The 27,653-nt window shown below is 36.6% G+C and overlaps 1 protein-coding gene across 1 annotated transcript in view; it reads left to right on the top strand.

Annotated features, from left to right (window-relative positions):
- The first annotated feature begins 7,780 nt into the window (after nt 1-7,780).
- Nucleotides 7,781-27,653, top strand: part of SQN (peptidyl-prolyl cis-trans isomerase / cyclophilin-40 (CYP40) / rotamase) — a 54,718-nt gene continuing 34,845 nt past the window's right edge. The window contains exons 1-4 of the mRNA XM_089425766.1: nt 7,781-8,176; nt 19,165-19,665; nt 19,953-20,040; nt 20,384-20,436. Coding sequence (XP_089281892.1) covers nt 8,006-8,176; nt 19,165-19,665; nt 19,953-20,040; nt 20,384-20,436 — 813 coding nt within the window. The 5' untranslated portion in view covers nt 7,781-8,005. The remainder of the gene's footprint in view (nt 8,177-19,164; nt 19,666-19,952; nt 20,041-20,383; nt 20,437-27,653) is intronic.

The following is a 27,653-nucleotide window of genomic DNA, read 5'->3' as shown; positions in this document are numbered from 1 at the left end:
TTATCAAGTGGAAGAACTTATCCGCTGAAGATTCCACATGGGAGGATGAGAATTTTATGCAGAAGTATCCAGAACTGCTCAAGCGTTGAGGACAACGCTTTTTTGAATGAGAAGGGCATGTTGGGTCCCTATAATACTAGTGATTACCCCATTACTATTGTAGTTATACCCCTTATTTATATTGTTGTGCCCCTATTACCCCCATATTGTTATTTTAGTGCCCCTTAGAATCCCTCTATTGTTATTTTTGTGGCTTTATATTATTATTGTTAGGCCGGCTGGATTATATTGTGACTCCTTAGACTCCTATATATAGAAAGGAGGTTTTTGTCATTTGTATCATCCAAGAATTGTTCATTTATGTAATGTAAAGGAGGTTGCCCCCTCGAAGAGGCTGAATTCTAAGGCGTTGATCTATCTTTTCTATCTTTTCTTGAGCTGGTTTCATAACATTTGGTATCAGAGCTTTGGATTCTAGGGTTTCGCTGCTCCAAACAGGTCATCGTGGAATTTTCTCAATATTTTTTTTTTTTTTTTTTTTTTTTTTTTTTTTTTTTTTTTTTTTTTTTTTTTTTTTCTGTGACGTTTCAGAAGTCGCAAAAAAAACCCATTTGAGAAGAATTGGCGCCGAACCTTGGATCCGAATTTCATAGCTTTTCGCGCGATATTTTCGGAGATATAATCTGAGGAAGTTGGCCTTTTTGCAGACTCCTGAATTACATTCAAAACATGTGACCTGGGGAAAATCGTCATAACTCTCTCTCTGAGGATCGGATTGAAATTTCGTAAAAAGGTATAGAAAGAGGACGGACTGTAGTTTCTTGTATGTGTGTTTCAGATTCAAAGGTTGAAATAGTGACTCGTGGCACGTCGTACAAGTTCGCTCTACTAAACCAGTCTAAAAGCAAGTCACTGTGGGAGATTTCACATAACTCTTCCTTGGAGAATCCAATTTGGCTCAGACTTGTGGCATTGGAAAGAGGACGCAGAAGGCTACTGCAGGTAGCAATTTCAGAACTGGATGATTCGAAATTATAGAGATACATCAGATTCAATATCAGGCTTCTATAAAGTGAAAAAAGGTGTGTAGTTTTTTTTTTAAATTTTTGTGTAAGCTTGGTTTAACGGAATTCAAAGGGCATAGTAAAGCATTATTATCGGTAACTGATGCCCCGAGGAAAGAAAATGCAAACACCTAGTAAGGAACCTGAAAGCTCTAGCATGACTCATGAAGAAGAAGAAGAAATGCTACATGATATATCAAAATTACAAGAACAAGTGCAACAAATGTCACGCTCACAAAAGCTAACAGAAGCTAAGATAAGTGGCGTGGAATCTAAGATAAAGGGCATGGAAGCTAAGATGGATGATTCGAAGGCAGACTTGAAGAGAGACATGGCAGATTTGAAGATAGATTTGAAGACAGATATGGAAGAATTGAAGAAGTTGCTACAAGAAAGTGTCACTAATGGTGAAAAGGTAGTAAAGGAAACTCATGATGAGAACAAAAGAAATGTTAATCATGATACCATAGACGCTAATGTTGGATCGAAGACTCACCATGTTCTAAAAATCGATATGAGGAAGTTTGATGGCAAGGATCCCGCCACATGGATATTACAGATGGAGCAATTCTTCGATCTCAATAATGTGCAAAACACACAAAAGGTACTTATGGCAACTTTATATTTGGAACCAAATCAGTTTGTATGGTATCAATGGCTTTGTTCTCGTAAACAATTTATCACTTGGGCAATTTTTACGGAAGAATTGATAGCACATTATGAGGATACAAAAAGCAACACTGTTTTTAGCCAATTGATAAGTCTCAAACAAAAGGGTTCAATAATGGAGCACATTGAGGAGTTCCAAAAATTGAACATAAGGGTAAAAGATATTCTAGAGGAGCATAGGAATGATGTGTTCATAGGGTCTTTAAAGGATAATATCCAACATGATGTGCGCCTTTGGGAACCTGATTCATTAGAGAAGGCATTCAGGTTAGCAAGAAAAATGGAAAGCAAAATTATGGCAACTAGGAAGCATACCATTCACAACTATAAAGACGGAAGTGTTGTTGCCCATAGTCTTCCACAACCTACAAGGTTGACACCGCAACAATTGGAAGAAAAAAGAGCAAAAAGGCTTTGTTACAATTGTGATAGCAAATACACAAAAGGTCATAAGTGTGCTGAGAAGAAATTATTCTACATAGATTGTGAAGAGGAAGAAGAAAAGGAGCAAGAAAGGCCAAAAGAAGAGGATATATTCCAGGAACAAAGCCTATATGAAGAACAAATAAATCCGACCATATCTTGTAATGCATTGGCGGGAATTACCACTCCTCAAACCATCAAGATAGAAGGACAAATCAAGAAGAAAAAGGTAATAGTGTTGATTGATTCAGGAAGCACCCACAATTTTATTCATTGTAGGGTAGCAAAAGAATTGAATTGCTTCCTATATCCAGCACCAGAGTGTCAAGGGATGATTGCAAATGGAGGAACAATAAATTGTTCTGGAAAGTGCCATAATATCAAGCTATTCATGGGAGAATATGTATTGACTAGCCCAATGCTTTCCATTCCAATGGGAGGTGCTGATGTTGTACTAGGAGTCCAATGGCTACAATCCTTGGGTACAATAGCTTTTAATTTTCAAGAACTTTTCATGAAATTTTCTGTGGAAGGAAAGGAAGTTGAATTAAGGGGTATTGCAAGGAAACCAAGAAAGATAATCAGCTCTAATGGCATGACAAAGCTTCTAAAAAAGGAGCAAAGAGGTGTCATTGCACAATTATGTTCGCTAGATGTTTCCACATTGGAATCATCTATTTCTCCAGATCTCCAAAAAGTTCTGGACAATCATTCCAAGGTATTTGAGACTCCCAAAGGTCTCCCACCTATGCATGATCATGATCATGCTATTCATCTGATTCCAAGAAGTGTTCCTCCAAACATCAGGCCGTACAGATATCCATATGTCCAAAAAAGTGAAATTGAACGTATGGTTGCAGAAATGCTAGAGGCTGGTATAATTCAACCGAGTCAAAGTTCTTTCTCAGCTCCAGTAGTATTGGTGCACAAGAAGGATGGATCATGGCGCATGTGTCCAGATTATAGGGAGCTCAACAAGCTCACTATTAAAGATAAGTTTCCCATTCCTGTCATTGATGAATTACTGGATGAATTGCATGGATCAATTTACTTCACCAAGTTGGATCTTCGTTCTGGATATCATCAAATCAGAATGAAGATTGAAGACATTCCGAAAACGGCATTTAGAACTCATGAGGGTCATTATGAATTTTGGGTCATGCCTTTTGGCCTTACCAATGCACCTTCAACATTTCAAGGTTTGATGAATTCAATTTTCAAACCATTCCTTAGAAAATTTGTGTTAGTATTTTTTGATGATATACTAATCTGCAGCAAGTCTTGGAAGGAGCATATTGAACATGTTGACAAGGTGCTACAACTATTGGAGGAGAAACAATTATATGCAAAAAGATCCAAATGTTTCTTTGGAGTTCAGGAGGTGGAATATTTGGGTCATATTGTATCTCATGAAGGAGTTAAGGTAGACCCTAGCAAAATTAAAGCCATTAAGGAATGGAAAATTCCCACATCCATAAAGCATCTGCTAGGATTTCTTGGGTTGACAGGGTATTATGCAAGTTCGTTAAGAATTATGGGAGAATAGTAGCACCTCTAACAACATTATTGAAGAAAGATTCATTTTCATGGACTCCGGAAGCAACAAAGGCCTTTAAACATCTTAAAGAGGCAATGTGCCAAAGCACCGGTCTTAGCTACACCGGACTTCACAAAAACCTTTATTGTGGAATGTGATGCTTCAGGAAATGGAATTGGTGCTGTTTTAATGCAAGATGAAAGACCCATTGCTTTTGAAAGTCGTCCAATCAAGGGAAAGTTTTTAAGCAAAGCTATTTATGAGAAGGAAATGTTGGCAATACTCCATGCACTTAAGAAATGGCGACCCTACCTAATGGGAAGACACTTCAAGGTAAAAACGGATCATGATAGCCTTAAATACTTTTTAGAACAAATATTATCCTCTGAAGAGCAACAAAAGTGGGTCACAAAGATGTTGGGTTATGACTTTGAAATCATCTACAAAAAAGGGAAGCAAAATGTGGTGGCAGATGCACTCTCAAGAAAGGATGAGGATATGGAAGCATTGTTGTGTGCCATCTCTATTATCCAACCAGATTGGATAAACGAAGCAAGGGAGGAATGGAAGAATGACGAAGAAGTGTGGGCACTTATTCGAAAGCTACAACAAGATTCCAGTACTTCTGATACATTTAGCTGGCAAAATGATTCGTTATGGTACAAAGATCGCTTATACCTCTGTAAGAATTCCCAGCTAAAACAAAAGATTCTTATGGAATTGCACACTTCTCCCTTAGGAGGGCACTCGGGATTTTTAAAAACTTACCACAGGGTTAAGAAGGAATTTTTTTGGGATGGCCTTAAATCAGATATTCAAAAGTTTGTGGCGGAATGTTTGGTTTGCCAACAAAATAAAGTTGAAACAATTAAGACACCGGGTCTATTACAACCTTTATCCATTCCAAGCCAACGTTGGGAGGAGGTTTCAATGGATTTTATCACAGGTTTACCCAAGTCTGAGGGAAAGAGTGTCATCATGGTGGTAGTTGACAGACGTACCAAGTATGCACACTTTTGTGCATTATCGCATCCATTTAAAGCCAGTACAGTTTCTACTGCATTTATGGAAACAGTGCAAAAGCTACATGGAAACCCAAAGATTATTGTAAGTGACAGAGATCCCATTTTCACTGGAAATTTTTGGACAGAATTATTTTCTTGTCTTGGTACTCAGTTAGCTCATAGCTCATCTTATCATCCTCAATCTGATGGGCAAACTGAGATAGTAAACAAATGTTTGGAAGGATATCTTCGTTGCTTTGTATCTGATAAACAGACACAATGGGTCAAATGGTTGCCTCTGGCTGAATGGTGGTATAACACTTCCTTCCATACAACAACAAAAATGACCCCATTTATGGCACTTTATGGGTACCAACCACCATCAATCACATCATATTTAAGAGAAAATTCTAAGGTTCAGGCAGTGGAACACCACATCGAACATCAACAACAAGTCCTCCAACTCTTAAAGGATAACCTCGTGTTGGCACAAAATAGAATGAAACAACAGGCAGATCAACATCGCAGTGAAAGAAGTTTTGATGTAGGTGATTGGGTATTCCTACGGCTACAACCATATAAGCAAATGTCCCTAAAGCAAGCTAAGAAGGATAATAAATTATCACCAAAGTATTATGGTCCGTACAAGGTGTTGGAAAAGATTGGTACTATGGCATACAAATTGGAGCTTCCTGCAGCTTCTCGATTGCACCCAGTTTTCCATGTTTCATGTTTAAAGAAGGTTATAGGCGACAAGCTCCCAGGTCAAACAATATTGCCAGAACTTGACGAGGAAGGAAAAATTATATTGGAACCAGAAGCAGTCACAGAAACAAGAACTCGACAACTACGAAATTGATCAATTTCAGAGTATCTTATCAAGTGGAAGAACTTATCCGCTGAAGATTCCACATGGGAGGATGAGAATTTTATGCAGAAGTATCCAGAACTGCTCAAGCGTTGAGGACAACGCTTTTTTGAAGGAGAGGGGCATGTTGGGTCCCTATAATACTAGTGATTACCCCATTACTATTGTAGTTATACCCCTTATTTATATTGTTGTGCCCCTATTACCCCCAAATTGTTATTTCTGTGCCCCTTAGAATCCCTCTATTGTTATTTTTGTGGCTTTATATTATTATTGTTAGGTCGGCTGGATTATATTGTGACTCCTTAGACTCCTATATATAGAAAGGAGGTTTTGTCATTTGTATCATCCAAGAATTGTTCATTTATGTAATGTAAAGGAGGTTGCCCCCTCGAAGAGGCTGAATTCTAAGGCGTTGATCTATCTTTTCTATCTTTTCTTGAGCTGGTTTCATAACAAAGAGTTTGATGAGGACATAGATAACAAATCCCTGAGGGGAATATAATTGAAAGTTTGCAAGGAAGTACTCGAAGTAGGGGACGACGAATTAGAGTAGTTAACCAGAGGTGGAGGGATCTTCATATTTGACTGAATGATGGGAGATCTAGATGAAGAAACCACTATTGTAGCTTGAGGAGACTTTGAAGCTACTAAACAATTTTTCGAATCCACTTTAGAGCACAAATTGTTTTCCTTATGATTCCCCACATTATTATTAATTTTTGAAGCACGAGGGATAAGAGAGTTTAGAAAATGCCTAGTTAAGGAGAGGGACAAGAGGGATATGAGAGTTCAATAGGAGTTGTGTTCTGTAAACCTTTTGACCAAATGGGATTAACATATGAGATAGGGAAATTTCCCTCTCGATGAAAAGGTGTGGACACAAATTCCAGATTATGGGGAGGAATCAACGAATCAGAAGCATTTGTATTGATTTCCTATTATGATACAAATATGGAAACATAACGTGGACTGTCCAGGTAAAAGTCCACTTGCTCCTCCATCAAGGCATTTAAAAGATCTTGAATATAAGTGTGAGCAGTAAAGAGCGAGAGGATAAAAAAAACTGCTTATTGTAGGAAAATAAATGCCACAAATCACGGATCAGCGTCCATGCGAGTGGAGATCCACCTAGCTACCACCTTAGGCATGATGGTCCAATGACATAGACAAAAGATGACGATAAAAAAAAAAGAACATGAAATCGAAACAACAGAAAACATAAACCCGAGATTAAGTTTATGGAGAAACCCACCAACTATGATAATGACTTGTTAAATTAAACATGGCCAATTTATAAGACTTAAAATTTATGTTATATTCTAAATAAACTTTATTGAAATTAACTAATTTTACTTGTCCTCATACATAATCAGAATTTTAATAATTTTATATTTTTTAATACAAAATGGTAAAATGATTCCATTGCCATAACCAATAATTTATATTTTTTCCACTTTAAATAATTTAAAAACGTATACATCTTTTTTTCCAGAGAACGTATACATCTTTACTAATTAAGATACTCTAGAAATTGACTCCTATCACAAAAACTATTAAATTTTCTTCACAACTATATATGTTTGTTACCCTCTGATTTGACTTGATTCCTACTATTACAATTTTATTAATTTACATAAAAGTTACCCTATGATTGGATTCCTACCATTACAATTTTATTAATTTACATAAAAGTTACCCTATGATTTGACTCCTGCCATTACAATTTTATTAATTTACATAAAAGTTACCCTATGATTTGACTCCTACTAGTACAATTTTATATACTTACATATTTTATGTTTGACTTTCTTTAAAAATTTCATACTATATAACTCGCTCCTAGTAAATCACATGAATAAGAATCATACATGTTAACTCTAGAGCCAACAAATACCATCACTAACCTTTTCATGAGCCCCAATCCCTATCCACACCAAAAAGTCAGAAGCCTTTTCCATTTTAAAAAGTAAAGAAATGTACCTATCCGAAATGACATGACCTATTGAGTGCAATTATTCTATGTTATTTGATTTTTTTAAAGTAGAAAAACAAAGAAGCCTTGAGTACAATTATTTTTATGCTCTATGGTAGCCCCACCTAAGCTTTCATTATAAATGTAAATAGAAAAGCACGTGGACAGAAACCAAACCCCCACGGGAGACCGTACTGTCAGTATAGGTGTTTCTAGAATAATCCGATGCCTTCCGCTTCCGGTCATCCCGGCAAACTCCCGCGAGGATCCGCGCCTTAGAGAAATTGAAAGATAAAATAAAGCGACTCGGATGTTTTAATTTCTGTTCTAACAACAGCAATTAACGAAGGAATCAGGCCCTAAGCCTCAAGCTTCGGCCAACCATAGTCATAACAACGCAACTAGGGTTTTGAGCTTTTGGCATGTTAAGTCTGGTCCACAAGTAAGAGGTTCGAATCCGCGGAGATGCCGAATCCAAGGTGTTACCTGGACATCACTATTGGGGAGGAGCTGGAGGGGAGGATATTGGTGGAGCTTTACAGCGATGTGGTGCCCAAAACGGCCGAAAATTTCAGGGCTTTGTGCACAGGAGAAAAGGGCATTGGCCCTCATACCGGCGCCCCCCTGCATTACAAGGTACGCTTTGCTCTGAAGTAGCGGTTGTCAAGTACATTTTGTATTTGTATAGTTACTGGTGCAGATATGTTTGTTCTATGTTTATTTTTGTATTGTTGCGTTCTAAAACAAGGCAGGCATCGCCTGGCCTTTCTCTGAAAGGAAAGGGAGAAAAAAACAGAAAGTTTCTGCAGCGTCGTGTAACATGGTTTTAAAGATTGTATATAAAATGCAGGCAGTTTTTGTCTTTTTGTTGCATTGGTACACGATTCTTTTAACTTTTTGCAGGACACTACTATCTCTATCTCTTACTTCTGATGTTTTTTCTTTAATCAGATGACAGTGTGTGACAAAAATGTAAATGTGTTAATATTCCAAAAATATATATTTTAGCTATCTCCTATCAACACGGGTACTTACATTCTGCAAGGTTATGTGTTGCTGAGTTTAGGTTCATTTTTTCAATGACCCTAGTAAAAATCCGATAGAGATTCCTACTGAGCAGCTGCTTTTGCGGCCGTTGCTAAATCACATTCGATTGTCTGTTTATGTGCTCATTTCCTATGGCTTCACACTGTTCATATCTATAATGACCCTGCAATGGAAAAAAGATATACTGTTTGCATTCTATGGCATTCTAAGGCATTCCAAGGTTATAAGTCGGTTTGCATTTTATGGGATTTTAACTATTGAGCAAGGTGACACAGGACCGTGTCCCTAATGGCTGCCTTGTATTTCAATTTTGATTATTATGGTATGGATGTTGGTTCACATTCTAAGTATTCAAGAAGGTGACACAGGATCATGTCTCCAGTGGGAGGAACTCTAAGATGCATTCTTTGTCACTGACGGGTGCTGGAACTGTCAGGATTAATGTCTTACCGTGGATGGGCTTTCTATTTTTCATTTCTGGATGTTTCTTTACTTAGAGGGAGGTTGAAATTTTGTGAAAGTTTGAAAATAACTGGCTGCTTTATGTAAACACCAGTCTTTTATTATAATTATTGTCAATGCTATTTTCTGGGATAATATAAAGTAGAAGGCAAACTTTGTGTACATACATACAGCCCATTGCCTTTAACCTTTTTTTTTGGAAATATGCTTAAAAATAAGTTTAACATATTACAAATATGCTTAAAAATAAGTTTAACATATTACGAAAAAAAGGGGGTGTCAAAAAGACGATATCCTCATAGAGTCATAATGTGGTAATTCATGAAAAACCCCTATGATCATCATTCACAAAAACATATATTAGAATTCATGTCAAAATCAGTCTCCTGTGCTTTACAAATTAGAAATCAACAAAATTTTAGAGCTTGCCTATGTAAGCCTTATATGTTGAGGCAATTTATTATAATTAAAAGCAATAAATAGTAGATTTGGAAATGCCCTTAATTGAGAGGGTGAGGGAACTTCATCATTGGACTTCTTGGGCCACTCTAGAATTAAGATGTTCATATGCTATTTGGGGGTCCCACCCATCATTTGCATCTTCTTCTCTGGAGGCATGAGATATAACATACGGTGGACACTTGAGTGTCATCTTGGTGGTCATGTGGCCAACTTTGGTTGCTTTATTATTGCTCCTTCACTTGTGTATGAATGCACTAATAATCTAAAACAGGTGTTAGAGATTTATTGATGTACATGAATAGTCCAAAATAGGTCATCAGAACTTGAGAGCACAACATACAGTAATAGAGTGGATAATGCATTTGCAAGTAAAGAGAAGTTAATCTTAAATATAAATTCAAATAAGTTTTAGTAAAGCATAATCTAACTTTAAGTAACTAATAGGCAAACTTTGTGTACATACATGCAGCCCATTGCCTTTAACCTTATTTTTGGAAATATGCTGAAAGATAAGTTTAACATATTACGAAAGAAAGGGGTTGTCAAAAAGACGATATCCTCATAAAGTCATAATGTGGTAATTAATGAAAAACCCCTATGATCATCATTCACAAAAATATATATTAGAATTCATGTTAAAATCAGTCTCCCGTGCTTTACAAATTAGAAATCTACAAAACTTTAGAGATTGCCTACGTAAGCCTTATATGTTGAGGCAATTTATTATAATTAAAAGCAATAAATAGTAGGTTTGGAAATGACCTTAATTTAGAGGGTGAGGGAACTTCATCATTGGACTTCTTGGGCCACTCTAGAATTAAGATGTTCATATGCTATTTGGGGCTCCCACCCATCATTTGCATCTTCTTCTCTGGAGGCATGAGATATAACATACGGTGGAGTGTCATCTTGGTGGTCATGTGGCCAACTTTGGTTGCTTTATTATTGCTTCTTCACTTATGTATGAATGCACTAATAATCTAAAACAGGTGTTAGAGATTTATTGATGTACATGAATAGTCCAAAATAGGTCATCAGAACTTGAGAGTACAACATACACTAATAGAGTGGATAATGCATTTGCAAGTAAAGAGAAGCTAATCTTAAATATAAATTCAAATAAGTTTTAGTAAAGCATAATCTAACTTTAAGTAACTAATAGACAAACTTTGTGTACATACATACAGCCCATTGCCTTTAACCTTATTTTTGGAAATATGCTTAAAGATAAGCTTAACATATTGCGAAAGAAAGGGGGTGTCAAAAAGACGATATCCTCATAAAGTCATAATGTGGTAATTAATGAAAAATGCCTATGATCATCATTCACAAAAATATATATTAGAATTCATGTCAAAATCAGTCTCCTGCGCTTTAAAAATTAGAAATCTACAAAATTTTAGAGCTTGCCTATGTAAGCCTTATATGTTGAGGCAATTTATTATAGTTAAAAGCAATAAATAGTAGGTTTGGAAATGCCCTTAATTTAGAGGGTGAGGGAACTTCATCATTGGACTTCTTGGGCCACTCTAGAATTAAGATGTTCATATGCTATTTGGGGCTCCCACTCATCATTTGCATCTTCTTCTCCAGAGGCATGAGATATAACATAGGGTGGAGTGTCATCTTGGTGGTTATGTGGCCAACTTTGGTTGCCTTATTATTGCTCCTTCACTTGTGTATGAATGCACTAATAATCTAAAACAGGTGTTAGAGATTTATTGATGTACATGAATAGTCCAAAATAGGTCATCAGAACTTGAGAGTACAACATACAATAATAGAGTGGATAATGCATTTGCAAGTAAAGAGAAGTTAATCTTAAATATAAATTCAAATAAGTTTTAGTAAAGCATAATCTAACTTTAAGTAACTAATAGGCAAACTTTGTGTACATACATATAGCCTATTGCCTTTAACCTTTTTTTTTGGAAATATGCTTAAACATAAGTTTAACATATTACGAAAGAAAGGGGTTGTCAAAAAGACGATATCCTCATAAAGTCATAATGTGGTAATTAATGAAAAACCCCTATGATCATCATTCACAAAAATATATATTAGAATTCATGTCAAAATCAGTCTCTTGCGCTTCACAAATTAGAAATCTACAAAATTTTAGAGCTTGCCTATGTAAGCCTTATATGTTGAGGCAATTTATTATAACTAAAAGCAATAAATAGTAGGTTTGGAAATGCCCTCAATTTAGAGGGTGAGGGAACTTCATCATTGGACTTCTTGGGCAACTCTAGAATTAAGATGTTCATATGCTATTTGGGGCTCCCACCCATCATTTGCATCTTCTTCTCTGGAGGCATGAGATATAACATAGGGTGGAGTGTCATCTTGGTGGTCATGTGGCCAACTTTGGTTGCTTTATTATTGCTTCTTCACTTGTGTATGAATGCACTAATAATCTAAGACAGGTGTTAGAGATTTATTGATGTACGTGAATAGTCCAAAATAGGCCATTAGAACTTGAGAGTACAACATACACTAATAGAGTGGATAATGCATTTGCAAGTAAAGAGAAGTTAATCTTAAATATAAATTTAAATAAGTTTTAGTAAAGCATAATCTAACTTTAAGTAACTAATAGTGAAATATAATCAAGCAATAGTAAAACATAGCGAAACATACGAGGTAGACCAAAGTGGATAAATATTGTTTACTTATCTTGGTGATATATTTGCCAGTGTTGTGAAAATCACGATATTATCGTTTTATCGCGAGTAGTACTTGGAATTTTTTTTTTGCCCGATTTTTTGGGGAAATTTATTTATTTATTTTATTTATTTTTTTTCTCTCTATGAGGAGGAGGTGACCCAAGCTACCCCTGTCACACGTAGAGGACGTGGTCTAACTCTTGTAGCTCCTAGTTCTTCAGCTTCTAGAGCACAATAGACTCCATAGTCTACTGTGGCCTGCCAACTCCACCGACATCTGCATCTAGAGGGGCAAAGGAAATCAGTAGCATTAGACTTTAGTTATTTGGTTCATTTCATTGTATATGACATTATGAATCATGATATGAGATACATTACTATATTTTTTGTTCATATTTTGAGGTTGAGTTGGGACTTAGGAGTCAGGACTTACTATTCAGGACATGATTCACTGTTATGTGTGATTTTAGCACTAGAAATGATATTAAACATCTTATATATTATTTCTTTTATCATATTTATGTGTCAATGTATTTATTTATTTTTTTTTCTCCGTAAATGCTAATTCTATTAAAGAAAAATAAAAATATATGCAAAGAGGTTAGAACCTCTGAGGAGGCCGCGGCCATTCCTCTACCAAAAACTCAGAGACCTTACAGTTCAGGCTTAATGCCGAATTTACAAAACATACTACAAAATTTTTGGTTCGGGCACTGACATACTGAATAAGATTGCCCAGACTGAGTTCTTCATGCCCTACATTGACCACAAAAACTGAGAAGCAACTATCATAGCCATTTCTATAACAAAAAATAGAGACTGGAATGACATTGGCCACTCTCTGTAGCCAGAGTATGGACCAGACAGAGACATCTATCCTCAGAATTGACGACACATACCCAAAAATGCTTAGACCACCCGGCAGAGAGGAAACAGTTCTAATCTGCATGCTTTGATGAATCCGGCATTTCCTCTTCCGCCTGGCTGGAAGAAGCGACCTAGGTCACAAAACCACTGTCGTCATAAACTGGTTCGCCACCATCAGGAGTGGTCACCAAATTTAAAACACCGTCTGCCCACTGAGTCGGGCCGCAAGGCACAATATCACTTTGAGCCGGATCCACGGGTTGTTGTGGCACCTCCGAGACATGGCCAACCTCTTGCTGGTTATCTGCCTGGAACACCATCCCTGTCAGGTCCCCGAGAAGCACACTGTCTCCCTGAGATTGAGAGGGGGTATTTGTAGCCGAGCTGACCTGATTACTGTCTTCCTCCGCGAGAACGATAGTGATGCTTGCTGTCAAAACAGGCCTATTAAGCCGGCTTTGGAAAGTGAATCTGGCGGTCTGGAATGAACTATTCGGAATGGGCCTGGCTTGTTCCAGAGGCGGAGAAGAAGGGGATGCAGAGGCAATAGGGATAACATTCTGAGGAACAGGGCGAGAAGGTTGGCCTCTATTCCCTGTATGACTACCTCTGCGAGGAACACCTCGGCGTCGAGGCATCCTCAGAAGCACAAATTGACGAGCAGATAGATTGAAACAGAGTAAATCTATTACCTGAGGAACGCAAACAGCTTCGAGGAATTTACAAATCCACGCTAACAGCCAGATTCGGAACATTAGACAGAGGTTCTGAGGCAGCTCTGCCGCGCTATGAATCGCTCCAGTGACTGAAACAGGCGTGATGAGCCGATCCATGACAATATACCAAATTATCTGCCGATCACGCATGCCTGCATTAATGCCGGACTGCAGAACCAACATTCGAGATTGCCCGGAATGAATTCACTTACACTTAAGCCCTTTTGCCCACCTGCTACGCGTACCCTGCAAACGTTCCACCTGCCGTCTGCCAGGCCAGCTGCCTGTGTTATGCGGCTTGTCATAAATGTGACTTGATACCACCCGCATCCGGGTGTGTCAATGTATTTATTTTATGTTGTAGATGGTTTAGATATTAAAAAAATTGAAAAAAAAATGAAAAAAAAAGAATATTTTTGTACCAAAATGAATTTTTCTCGATAATTATGATTTTTTCCTCGCGCTGATATTATCCCGATAACGATTAATGCAACATTGATATTTGCCAACATGATAAGTGTACATTTAGTGAAAGACAAGTTAGAAGAAAATTCAAGAAATTAGTTTGTAATTTTGGCTATTAATTTATAAATGCATAAAACAACGAATACTTGAACTTTGAAACTTTGAAATTGCTTCTCTAGTAGGTCCTGACTTTATTAGAACAATCATTTTTTTTGCTGAAAAGATTGACTTTCTTATGTATTTGATAGTGGACCCTCTAATTAGGGACTGCACACTCTAGGTAGATGTATGATCCATGTGTAACTGCCCCAAGTGCATCGAATGTTATGTTTATAATGGTTGTGTTGGTCATATTTACAGCTTAGGGCTTTGCTGTAAAATAAATGCTCACTAATAAAATGTCTCAATAATAGGGCATTTAATGTAGTCATTAATGAAGTGGTTAATAGTTAAGTATTTGGGAAGTACATAATGAATCTCTCCTCTCCTATTATATAATAAGTCATTGCATTGTCTAAATTAATGAATCAATCCACTTTTTCTCATTTGTGTATTCTTATCAACCTTGCATGTTATTGGAGCTAGAGTGAGAATAGGTGAAGGAAGTGGGTGAAAGAGTGGAGGGATTGATTTGACCAAAGAAGGCACAGAGGGATTGTGCACACACATTAGGTAGAAGATTAAGAAAATAAAAAGAAAGTAGGGTACATTTGTCACTGGAAGGATGACTTAATAAAGGCACTGATGATGTGGTCCAACTTGGTGAAGAAAAGCATATAGAAGGAGCTACTATGAGGATATGATTGGAGTTATTGGTGATTTGTTTTGTGTATACTTGCATTGTGTAGGTGTGTGATGATTGACAGGGGTTTGATATGCCACTAAATGAGCTGCTGAATCATGAATATGAAAAGCTAGAGCCAAGCTGTCATGTTAAGCTTGAAGTTGTAGGTGATATTGAATAGGGTCCAAGCCACCATTTGAATGAAGTTGTTGTTTGAAATAGAGTTTCCAAATTGAAGTGATTCAACTACCAAAAAAGATGTTGACTTGTGGTGCACTCTGGAGGGTGAGGAAGAACATTAAGAGCTATTGTAATGCACTTGATAAATTTGGGAAATTGTGTTGTTGAAGCTTCCAAATAGAAGGTGTCATCATTAGAATCATATTTTTTATCACAGAAGTAAACTAAGTTGTGTGATTGCTAAATCTGTTGTATTTATATTAAATTTATAGAAGAATGTTTTTGAAAGAGAGATAGTCATTTTCTGATTTTCAGGGCATAACTATTTGAAACTCAAGTATCTTGTGGTCATGCATTGATAGAAATTGTTTTGAGGTTTAGACTTTGGAGCACAGTTAGAAGAGTAAATTCAATTTCAGATTTGTTTAGCATAAAAAGAGTAAATTCAATTTCAGATTTGTTTAGCATATTTACACCTTCGAAAAATATCTGGTTTATACATACAATGTTGGATGGAAAAGAAAAGCTGAATGGCTAGAATTGTAAATCACGAAAACAAAAGATTCTAGCCATAACTGAATACAAATGCTTAGCCAAACTTATATTGGGAAACGAAATCAGGAGTGACATTGATGTAGATGTGCAAGAAAAATATGATGTGAAGAATCGAGGTTGTGATGTTGGTCAAGATTTTCTTAAAAAATAAGATGCTTTTGAAAGATCAACATGGTAAGGATGCATTTTCATGTGGGGGGACCTACTAAAGATGGATGAAACCTTAGATAGAAATTTTTTTCTTGATATATGTTATTCTCAATTCAAATGGAGGAGTTTGATTCCTTGCAAGATCATTTGTTTTTTTTTATAGTTAAGACTAACCTAGGTACCCACGGGGGATTTGAACCGGTGACCTATCGCAAGGAGTGCCTTAACAGCGCACCCATTCACTGTCAATCCAAAGCCCCATGGGTCTTGCAAGATCATTTGTTAGAAATCAAGAATATTGAAGATTAATCACAATCAATTGATAGGACAATGGAAAAAGAATATATGGTGGTTATAACTTGAAAAAATTTGCCTCCTTTGTATGCAAATTTTATTGAAACCTTGAACTAGTATTCATAAAGATTTGACATTTTGTAGAGAAGTCTCAATTTGATTCTATTATGTTGGGTGGTGATGAATAATATAGGGTTAGAGGAAGGGGAAATGTCTTGCTCTAGCTAAGAAGTAAAAAGGTAATAATTAAAGATGTCTATTATAATCCTTGTTTGGAGAAAAAATTACTTTTAGTGTAATTAAGGATAGCCCACACTTAAATTATAATAGGTGTTTTATTGTTCATAAGAAGGGTGAAAAGATGGTTGGTATGGGTGTGGAAGAACAAGGTTTATCCTGGTTGTTAGAAGTTGAGAATGCAGGATTGGTTTAGAAAAAAAATCCATTTAATGTGAGTAAAAACTTAGCCATAATGCATAGGCAAGAGAGGTGTTAGGTAAGATAGAGCTAAAGAGATGAAGCCCTACTTGATGTTGCTGCTGAAACAATTCAAAGCCACTGAAGAAGAGAAGGCAAACATGTATATTATGTGTTGTCTAGTGTAATTTTCATAAGAAAATCCTTGGGGCGAGTGAAGATGAAGTTGGAAAGAAGATGACCCTTAGGAAGGGTGGAAATGATAGTGCTTCCTTAGAGAAGCAAACACAACATTTTTGATATGTTGGACCATCATGATGTGGAGGAGGTGAGTTTAGTGAACAAGCCACGTTCTATTTAAATTGTGGAAACATCGACTCCTTAGGCAACATTGGCTCTCATATAGTTTGTGAGTCAATGGTTGGAGAAAAAGGTGGTAATGTAAGTTTTACTCCATCGATATTGTCGGACACAATTCACTTCTAATCACTATTTCAAAAATCTTATCTTATGGGTTAATATCTTGCTTGTCCAAAGCTTGTCTTTTTGTATCTTGAACAGACATGTTTAATGACTATCATGGAGGTTGTTGGAGATAATGGTCGTATTAGAACTTATGCATATAACAAATGCTCACTAATAAAGTGATGTAATGATGGGGCATTTAATGTAGTCATTAGTGAAGTGGTTAAAACTTAATAGTTAGGTATTTGGGATTTTAATAACGTACTTGTTCTTTCTCCTACTAATAATGAGACATTGCATCATCTAAATTAATGAACCGATCTATCTTTCTCATTTGTATATTCCTGCTAATGTATGCATGTGTAAAATCTCATAGGTACCTTTTGTTTAGGAAATACTTATATGTATGTATAATGATGATGGAATTGGTGGTTCCATCTGTTATAAAGGTCCATCAATTCCATCTCCATTATATATATAATATGTATAATTTTTTCCCCTATTTTTAAATCCTTTTTGCTGCCTTTATTTGCTCTTTGGTTTGATCCATAACCTAATAAATTTAAACGAAAGTCAATTTATCACCATCTACCATTTGCAACACCATGACAAGGGGCTCAACAACTTTGACATTCTTTGTTTGTCTAGTCCAAAAACTAGTTTTAAAAACTTCCTTATAAAGGTCTTTCCCATCAGCCTTGCTATTCAATTGATATGTAGTCCTCTCATTAGAGTCAAACATCTTCATCAAGCTTTTTTATCTAGGAAATGCTGCAAAGTGAGGAAGTTGGTTGGAAATTTGGTGAACAAACAATCTCTCGTTTCCTCTATTTCCTCATGAATTTCAGTACCCATTTGTGGTTATGGATATGTTCTGTAATGCATTTGGCTTCATCCACAATCTTCTTCAAGCAAAATCCATAATCCATATTTCCAATATCCTCGAGCACTGAGTATATGTAGTGTTCATGCATGGGGTCCAAAATATGGTTGGGTGCCTATCATCCAACATCCTACCAATGAATAACATGACTAGAGGCATTATTGATGATGCCCCTTGCAACTTTTTCTACTCCCATGTCCACAATTATCTTATCCAAAAGCTGAAATAATAATTGTGCATCCTTTGCACAATTGGATGCATATAATAATTTCAAAAACATAGTTCCTTTGTGGGCTAAAAACAAGGAAATCAAGTATATTATAGGACCTTCCATCTTTTGCATTCATTTGACATGATAGTATATCTTGTTCTAGTCCATGATTCTTAAATTTTTTTAGTACTCATTTATGGACCTGACTTCAGTATGTGAAATTGCTCCCCTGCTCATGTCATGAAAATTAGGGATTTAAAAGTTTAAAGCCCTTACCACATGCAGCAATAAAATCTAACATAGGGTGGTGTTAAGGTGAGCAAGAAGCATCGGAAGTGATATTTGCATTATACCACCATCTAGCAAGGGACTGGAGAGCTTATTTCTTGTATTGCTTCTTCTAATGGCTATTAGTGGACTATTGTACTTTTGATGTTGTTATTATTTTCGGGTTAGACCTGGTGATTTGCTTAGCTAGACACTTATCTATGCTGCACATGTCTTCACTTTCTTTATCTTGCTTTCAGCATTGCCTTGGAGTTGATTTTGCACTCCTGCATTGTATTTAAAATGGATGGTGTCATTTTAGCCCTGTTTGACCTTCTTTTGTGGTCATTTGTTGGACATTAATAAAATTATCTTATCTTCTCTTTTGACTGATAATTGGTATCATGAAGAACCCTAGAATTCCATAGAGCAAGTTTAATGTAATAGATGGAAAATACATCTAGTACTGTCTGTGTGCATAATGAAACAGCCAAAACATATAAAACTATGCTTGTCAGATGAGGAACATGGTCTTTTCAGACTCTTCCGCTGCTATGGATTTGTAAGTGACTTGCTGTCTGTTATTGATACTTGTTAGAACATTTTACAATGAGAAGTTATGACACTGTACTGTGGAACCATAGTTGAATTTGAGAATTTGAATAGGAGAGATTTTGATTTTTAGAAGGAACTGTCAAATGTTTAAAAAATTCAACATTTTCTTTTGCTGTAGGGGCTTCCTTTCCATAGAGTTATCAAAGGTTTTATGATACAAGGTGGAGACATCTCAGCTCAAAATGGTACAGGGGGTGAATCAATATATGGATTAAAGTTTGATGATGAAATCTTTCAACTGAAACATGAGCGCAGAGGAATGTTGTCAATGGCAAACTCTGGACCTAATACAAATGGATCCCAATTTTTCATCACAACAACAAGGACCTCCCATCTGGATGGAAAGCATGTTGTCTTTGGGAAGGTAATTAAAGGCATGGGAGTTGTGCGTGGCATTGAGCATACTCCCACAGAAGGTAGTGACCGCCCTTCTCTAGATGTTGTAATTTCAGATTGTGGGGAGATCCCAGAAGGATCAGATGATGGAATAGCTAATTTCTTCAAAGATGGAGATTTGTATCCAGACTGGCCAGCTGATCTTGATGAGAAATCTGCAGAAATTTCATGGTGGATGAATGCAGTAGATTCTGCAAAATGTTTTGGGAATGAAAATTATAAGGTAAGACTTGATGGGATCCACTATTTATTGATTGCAGCAATTTTGTGGTTTGTACTAAGTTTTTCTGTTTTATGTGGTCTGTCCATTTCATATTTCTATTGGTTATTCTGTACTCAATTTCATGTTATTCTCGATAGCAGCTTAAAATTGTTGAAATGTAACCTTCGATTTATTTATTTTATTAAATCTAAATCCCAGAGCTGATGGAGAAGACTGAAGATGGTACAACTGTGAAGGATAGTACTCGCCCCCATTTGTTTTTCTTACTTTGGGCTTGTTATTTGCAGAAAGGGGATTATAAGATGGCTTTAAGAAAATACAGAAAGGCATTGCGCTATCTTGACATTTGCTGGGAGAAAGAAGAAATTGATGAAGGTATTCCCGACTTTCCCAGATATTTGTATCCTCACTTTCCATGTCTCAATACTGATCAGATCATTTCATAGTAAATAATGTGATTGCCATTTTATTCTGCAACAAATGGCATGGACGTAAAAGTTTGAAACTTTGAAGTATAATTTTGCCTTAGCTTGTTTATACTGCAAAGACATAAATCAAATAATTTTGTTCTTGTAAATAATTTAAACTCCAATAATGTTTTATGTAGTCTGCCCTTATCCACAGAATGACATATTTTATTGAAGGGGCAGTAATAGTTATAACTTATATAACTGTAATTCTGGGGCAGGTCTAACAAGTTAGTGTTATGGGTTGGCAGAGAAGAGCAATCATTTAAGGAAGACCAAGTCGCAGATATTTACGAATAGTTCTGTAAGTGATCTGTAATAATTCCTATTTTGTTTTGCTTCTTGTTAGTGCTAACTTTGGAGTTTTATATGTAGTAAAAATATAAATTTAGTTTGTGAGTACTTTGTTAGTAACTTTGATAAATTATGGATCCTCAGATAGCTTTTGTTTTAGTTTCCATTAGATACTAGTGTTAGCCATATGTATAGGTTAACCTGACAGGATTTTCTCTTGAAGTTGCTATGTTAATTTTAGGTATGTTCTATGCTAGAGCAATTTATTTCAATTTTCACAGTTAGCTCAATATCTTTTCCAGATTAGCAATCACATCAGCGTTAAAGTAAACTGCAGATAGAACATACATATAAATTGCAGAAGACAAGCCGAGACAAGAGGACACAAGATGTGGTGCTAGCCAGGGACAAACCTCAATGTGGGGAAACCCTTGCTCAATTCCTTTTTATATGTTCTTCAGTAGTTCCGCAGAGAGAAGATAGTACATTTACAACTGAAGTCCTTAGTCAACACTTTGACTTATCTAGATGAGAGCATAGATCATCTCTAAGAAGATGATACATGAGATCAGTTGAAGACATGCTGCTTCAACTGATTCTCCAAGGTTACTCCTTCACCTATCATCGTGCTGCATCTTGTCATCATGCTGCACCTCACCGTGCTGCACCATGCTGCACCCATCTGGACCTCATGACTGCTGCACCTAATGCTGTACTGCTGTCCCATGTGTCATGGTTGAACCATGTTGTCCATGTTTACTGTCCCATTGCATGCTTGCTGTACCATTGCATGCTTGCTGTACTTGCTGCTAAGTACCATACAGCTGTCCCAATGTTAGTTTGCTGTCCCTTGCATGCTGCTATGCCATACAGCTGTCCCAATGTTAGTTTGCTGTCCCTTCTATTGATGACGAAGTTCCACCAATGTCACTGAACATAGGCCTATATTAATCTGCCCTCTAACAGTCCTCTTTGCTGCTCCAAAGGTTTCCAACCAAGGTCTTGAACATAGTGATTTCTCTCATAGAATTTACTGTTCATAACCTTCATCAAGTTCACACCCTTTTCTCCATCCAAGTGACTGTACTATTATCAACACAGTCCTAACCTAAGTTACCAGGATTTGGATCGGGATATGGATACGGATCTGCCAGTTTTTTGAAAAGCCAGGATCTGGATATGGGAAGTACAAACCATATAAAATATTTTATAATTTTTAAAAATTAAATTTATATAAAAAAATATATATTAATTTTTAAATATCTAGTTTTTATATATAGTACCTATAAAAATATATATTAGAAAATAATATCAGAATTAATATATTATTTATAAATATTAATTAAAATTAATGAAATTTGTATAAAATAAAAAAATTATAATTTATATTTAAAATTTTAAATATAAAACTTTTAAAATAATTATTAATTTCAGGTGAAAAAAATAATTATTAATTTATTAATATTAAAATTAATGTATCATAATATTGAAACATTAATTACTAGTTATTATATTTAAATTAAATGAACTTACTTTATAGAACTTACTTTATGAAACTTTTAAAATAAACATATAATTTAATTAGAATATCCAAACGTCCGCATCTTATAATCTTGAAATAAAGTTTATAATATGGTCAACCACATGTTTATAATCTTGAAATTAATGAACTCCCTTGTTAATTATTCACATGGCTGATTTTTCCAATATTGTTATTCATCCGCTGACATTTTCATTCTGGAATTTGTGCTGAGATATAATTTGGAAATATGTGCTGACGTCAAACCATTTTACGCGTGGCTGATTTTTCCAATATCGTTATTCATCTGCTGACATTTTCATTCTGGAATTCTGCGCTGAGATATAATTTGGAAATAAGTGCTGACGTCAAACCATTTTACACAGATAAATGTTGGGCGGGGCGGATCTTCGTGGATCTGGATCCGAATCTGTCTCTGACCAGGGATCCGCGGATCCAGCTGCTGGGCCTGACGGATCCGGTAACATAGGTCCTAACATATGCTGCCTTGCTGGACAGACTTCAACGTATACCCTTCAGCACTCCTCTCCATGTCATACAAGCCGCTTTCAGAACTTTGTCATCTGCCTGAAGCTTGACGCTGTTGCTGTCCAAATCTGAGGTCAGATTAGGCATCTTGTAGCTGTGGTAAGATTCCTCCATGGCTGCGACTAGGGCATGCTTGAATAGTCTTCCTTTTGACTGCATTAAGGGCTCCTCTTTCCAGCGAATAGGAATCCTCCTCTTGCTGCATAGAACCCTCATTGACTGCGGATTATATCACCTTGAGGACTGCGGTTAGGGCAGCATAGAGGCCTCTTGAGATTGCGTATTAGAGGACTGCATCTAGGGAGATGAGGCCTCCTATTTCCAGCGTATAAGAGTCTTCTTAAATTGTGGATGAAGGGCAACATCTAGTGCGGAATAAGGCCAGCAGTTAGGGCGTATATGGACTGTGACTAGGGCACGAACAGAACTGCGGCTAGGGCTCTTTTGAACAGCGTATAGGTCTCTCTCCTTAGGGCTGCATATAGGTGCCTTTTAGGACAGCGGATAGGGTCTCTTCTTGGGCCCTCCATGGCTGCGTATTACTGCTTCTTCATAGGGCAGCGTTAGGGCTTCCTTCACCTTGCTAAATCTCCCTTTCCTCCTGTGTCTAGGGCTTCTTCATTAGGGCAGCGTAGAGCCTAGGGCACTCCCTCTAGATTAGGGCAGCGTTATCCCTTAGGATCTCTCCTCCTACTAAAACCCAAAGACAAGTAGAGAGGAAGAGATCCCAAGTGTGTTGAAATCACTTGAAGGCCACCTCTATTTGTACTAAAACGTTGAACACAATTGTGGTTTATTTGGTTGCTGGCCGACCTTGACGAATTGTCCCATAACACTAATAAATTCATATCTCCATGAATACTTATCGGAACCGGATGATATTTAGATCAATCTTACACCTCTCGATGAGAGGGATTCAAGAAAAATATCAGCTGCCATTAATAAGATGAACCACTTGGAGTTTGGCCCTAGTTGCCAATTTTAACATGCTATAACTATAGTTTCTTTTTATCTTTTCATTTTAGGTTTTATTGCTCTAGACAGACCAAAAATATAGGCTGTTAGGGGAAAACTCGTTGTCAGACATTCTGTTTTATATAGGTTGTCTGGACTCTGATAGTTGGCAGACATCACCATTTTGCTGTTAAAAATTCACCGTTGTAGTGCCCATACTTGTTTCTACAGTGTTAGAAGATTATTTGTTGCACAAATTATGGGATTCAGCTCTATCTGTGCATTAGCTTCGTATGGAATATTGGTGTTTAATATTATTTTAAGTTTATGCTATCTGAATTTGTTTTATTAATTTCATGTTAAGTTTAACCTATTGAGATCATCCTTCCTGGTTGTATTAGGATTTGGTTTTAGTTTTGCATTTTAGGCTGAATTGCTTCTCTTGTGAATTGACATTATATTTTCTTATTCCAAAGGAAAATTTTGTGGGATTCAAACCCCCCGCCCCCCTGCTCCCTTGAAATATCTGGAAGGATGGTCTCAACTGCCAGCTGCACTGGCTGGTGACTTGGAGTGATTCACTGGATGCAAACCTGTGACCTCTCCATTGGTGATATGCCTTTGTTTGATTGTCCAACTGATGATCTAATCCTTGGGGTTAAATGACATTCTAGTTAGTCTGACAGTTTGTTAAAAAATCTTTAACTTATGAAAGAATTCTGAAAAATGTGTTTCATAAGTTAGGTGTATTTCAGTATGTTGTGTGAAATTTCTTTCTTTTCTGAATCCTTGTATTTATTTGGTTTGAGTGACATTTTTCAGTTCGTTGATTTCATGTTGGCAGTCTTATCATTTGTGCGGAAATATCCGTTGGGCTTTTCAGAGCCCTTTAAATATGTTAAATGATACTTTGAAGTCCTAGGATGTTGTATAGTGCTTAGTTTTTTATCTGCTTGATATAAGAATGGCCGGTGCAAGTGCCCTTATTGTCTCCAATATCAAAATTTATTGGCTAGATTTAGGCCATGTGTGTTTTGGATTTTTATGTTGAATCTGATTTGTTCCATAACTGCCAATTGGGTGGGAGTAAAATGCAATGACCCTCAAGGTCAATATTGTGTATTGTTCTACACTGTGCCCTTCTTTTTGCCAAGGATATTCTAGCTCATTCTGATATATTCAGTTGGATAGAACATATTCCATAGCATTGTTTTGAACTCAGCCTGTGCTATGATAGGCAACATTGCTTGTTGATGTTGTCTTTGGTAGACACTCTTGCTAATGTAACACATTTTACACAGTTTTTAACTAAGCACTTAAACCTTTTGTGCTAGTCTAGAAATTCTTGGCCATTGTTGTACACTTCAAGTTGATATAACCAATGGTCAAACATATCAATATTAAGTGATCCATTAAACAATGTGATTTTCAGTTTTGTCTCCATGCAAAAAAGAATATGATTGAAATGGGTTTACATTTTGGGTAAAGAACATGTCTTACATTATATATTTTCAAGGCTAAAATAAAACAACATTACGAACATGTCTTATACAATTCAAGGGCCAAAAATATTAATTATGAAGACCAACCACAACTACAAAATTCAACACTACCTCTTACCTAGGGAGGTATTATTCATAATGAACTATCAAATGTTCTCTTGTTGATAAATTTTTCTAAGAAAAGGTTGTAACAATTCATCATCAACATCATAGATATCAACATCATCCCATTACCATAATTTGGTCAACAACTGTGACACATGGTAAATCAACAACATCAACAAGTTACCATAATTTTGGTCGGTACCTTCGACCTATGGTGTATCTTCACCATAATCTTGGTCGATTCTCCAGACTAATCTTGGTTCACCATCATCTTGGTCAAATCTCTTTGACTCGGACTCATGGTGAAACCCTAGGGGGATACACAATCTGTTTGAGTAATCTGGTCCCAAATCCAAAGGCCCCACTCTAGGCCATGATGCTAAATGGGATTACTCAACCTATTTGGAGAGTAATCTGAGCCTAATGCTGGAAGACACCCACTCAATTGAGTGATCCTAGGTCTCTAGGACCATTCCTCCTAATCTGGTCAAGAAGAATGATTGTCCTCTATAGGACCATTCTCCCTAATTTGGTCAACATAGTTGACACAGGGAGAACGTCTGTCCCTTTGCAATATTGAGTGCGACAAATGTCTGCTTCTTGCCCATCCAAGGAATCATAACAGAGCCCAAACTAAAGTAATATCTTGATGAACTCTTTTTGTATTTTGCACTTTTTGCCCAATCTGAATTTTCAATTGTACTTCATTTGTTTGAGACATATCTCAAACCATAATTGATTGTGCCATATCCAATTGTACCATGCTGATGCTCCAACACATGCTTTGTTACATGCCTTGGCTTAACCATAAACTTATTTGCTTCCTTCACTGGATCCATCACCACAACTACTTTCTTGTTTCCCTCGCTGGATGCTCCCTCTCACACTAAAACATATCTTGCTGTGGTAATTGTGGCTGCTCCCATAGTTTGACAAACCATCATCTTGATCTTAGAGGTCGACTCCCTTTGAAGCTAAAACAAGGCTATTTATCCCTCTGTTACAAAAGCAATTCTTTCTGCCACAACTGCTCCCTTTGACACATGAGTCCTGCCGCTTCCGTCAGAGACAAATCAAATATGATCAACCTTGATCCATCAATCCAAAAATTTCAAGCCCACCGTGTTTGCTTGTGATCATATAAAGCCTTCGTCAATCATTAGACTTCTTCTCATGTACCACAAAGACTTGAGGTAGCTCTATGGACACTTCTTCCTCCTCATTTACTCCATTGAGAAAAATGATCTCTGCATCCACCTGATGTAATTTTCAAGCCAATGATAATAATTCTAATAGAAGTGTAGCTAACAATTAGAGAAAACAGTTTGCCATGATCCTCTCCCTCTTTCTGGGAGAACCTTCTATACTCAACTCTCACTTTGTACTTGCCTATGTTGCATGCTATATACTGTAGATCTTTTTGGAAGTCACCATCGACTTCTCTTCGACACAATCAAGGTATACTTGATGATCTGCTTGCTCCCTTTGAACTTGAATCTCATTTAGTACAATATCTCTCAATACACATCACTAATCCTGGGAAAGTCCTATCATTACAAGCTTTGTTTCATTCTTCCACTATTTCCATCTCCTGCCTCAGCCTTGGGAGCCATCACGATGTACCTGAAATCCTTACTAGGAGGTCATGGAAGAACAATTATAACCAAGCAAAAGAAACAAAGACAAGAGGGTAACTCACAGTAAAATACGAACAATGATAATCAAGGAAGAGAGATATAAGGTACTTATCTTTTGAGGATTATAGGGAAATGTTAGCTCCCTCTTGATCATAGCCTTCTTTCATCCATCTTTCAACTTTATCATCCTCATTTTCCTCATCAGCGCGATGTCATTCCTTCCTTACATGAGTTAGTGTTTCTTCTTTTAGCAAAAACATTAATCTAAGTCTAGATCTAGGGTTTTATCTACAAACCCTTGGATTTTTATATCCAAAACTTTTAGTCTTCTAGGATAATCCATAGTTTCATTTTACACCTCTTGCAAGTCCAATAGACTTTGTAATGTGCCAGTTCTCCTGTCCATATCTTAGCAAACAGTCAAGGATATATCAGCCTTAGGTAGGATCACCCTTTCTCAAGAGAGCATACTTGGTCATTGCTTCAACATTACTTGCAATGATACTCTTGCAAATATGTATTCTCAACTAAACATTGATTTTGACTTTTCAATCCAAGAGCTTATCCTTTATCAAGTTTTGCAAATCTCTTATCTTTGTTGAGAAGACTTCTTCATTGTAAGCTTGTCATATTCAATGAACTTCCTTCATCAGGTTGTGCTTTCTTCCAAAACATATTAGTGACAATGATCTTGTCCTTACTGCCTTGATGTGCAGAGTACTGAGTATCCATATGACATAGGTCATGCCTTAGCATCAACAAATGCAATGCATCTTCAAAGGTTTTAGAGCAAAGTTCTTGACACAAATTTAAGAGCTTGTAGCTTCAACATTCTGCTTCTGATACATTGCAACATCTTTAAGGAGGAACACAGGTTTGTTCAACATTCAGTACTGGCCTTATCTTGCCTAGAATATGATGATGTAATTTGAAATATCAGAAATATTTTCATATGCTTGAA

This window comes from Pinus tabuliformis, chromosome 6, assembly GCF_031772625.1.
Source record: "Pinus tabuliformis cultivar Carrire ecotype Pingquan chromosome 6, CPIR1, whole genome shotgun sequence".
NCBI classification, from domain to species: Eukaryota; Viridiplantae; Streptophyta; class Pinopsida; order Pinales; family Pinaceae; genus Pinus; species Pinus tabuliformis.
The sequence above is the reverse complement of the archived record's forward strand: the minus strand, read 5'-3'. Positions and strand labels throughout refer to the sequence as shown.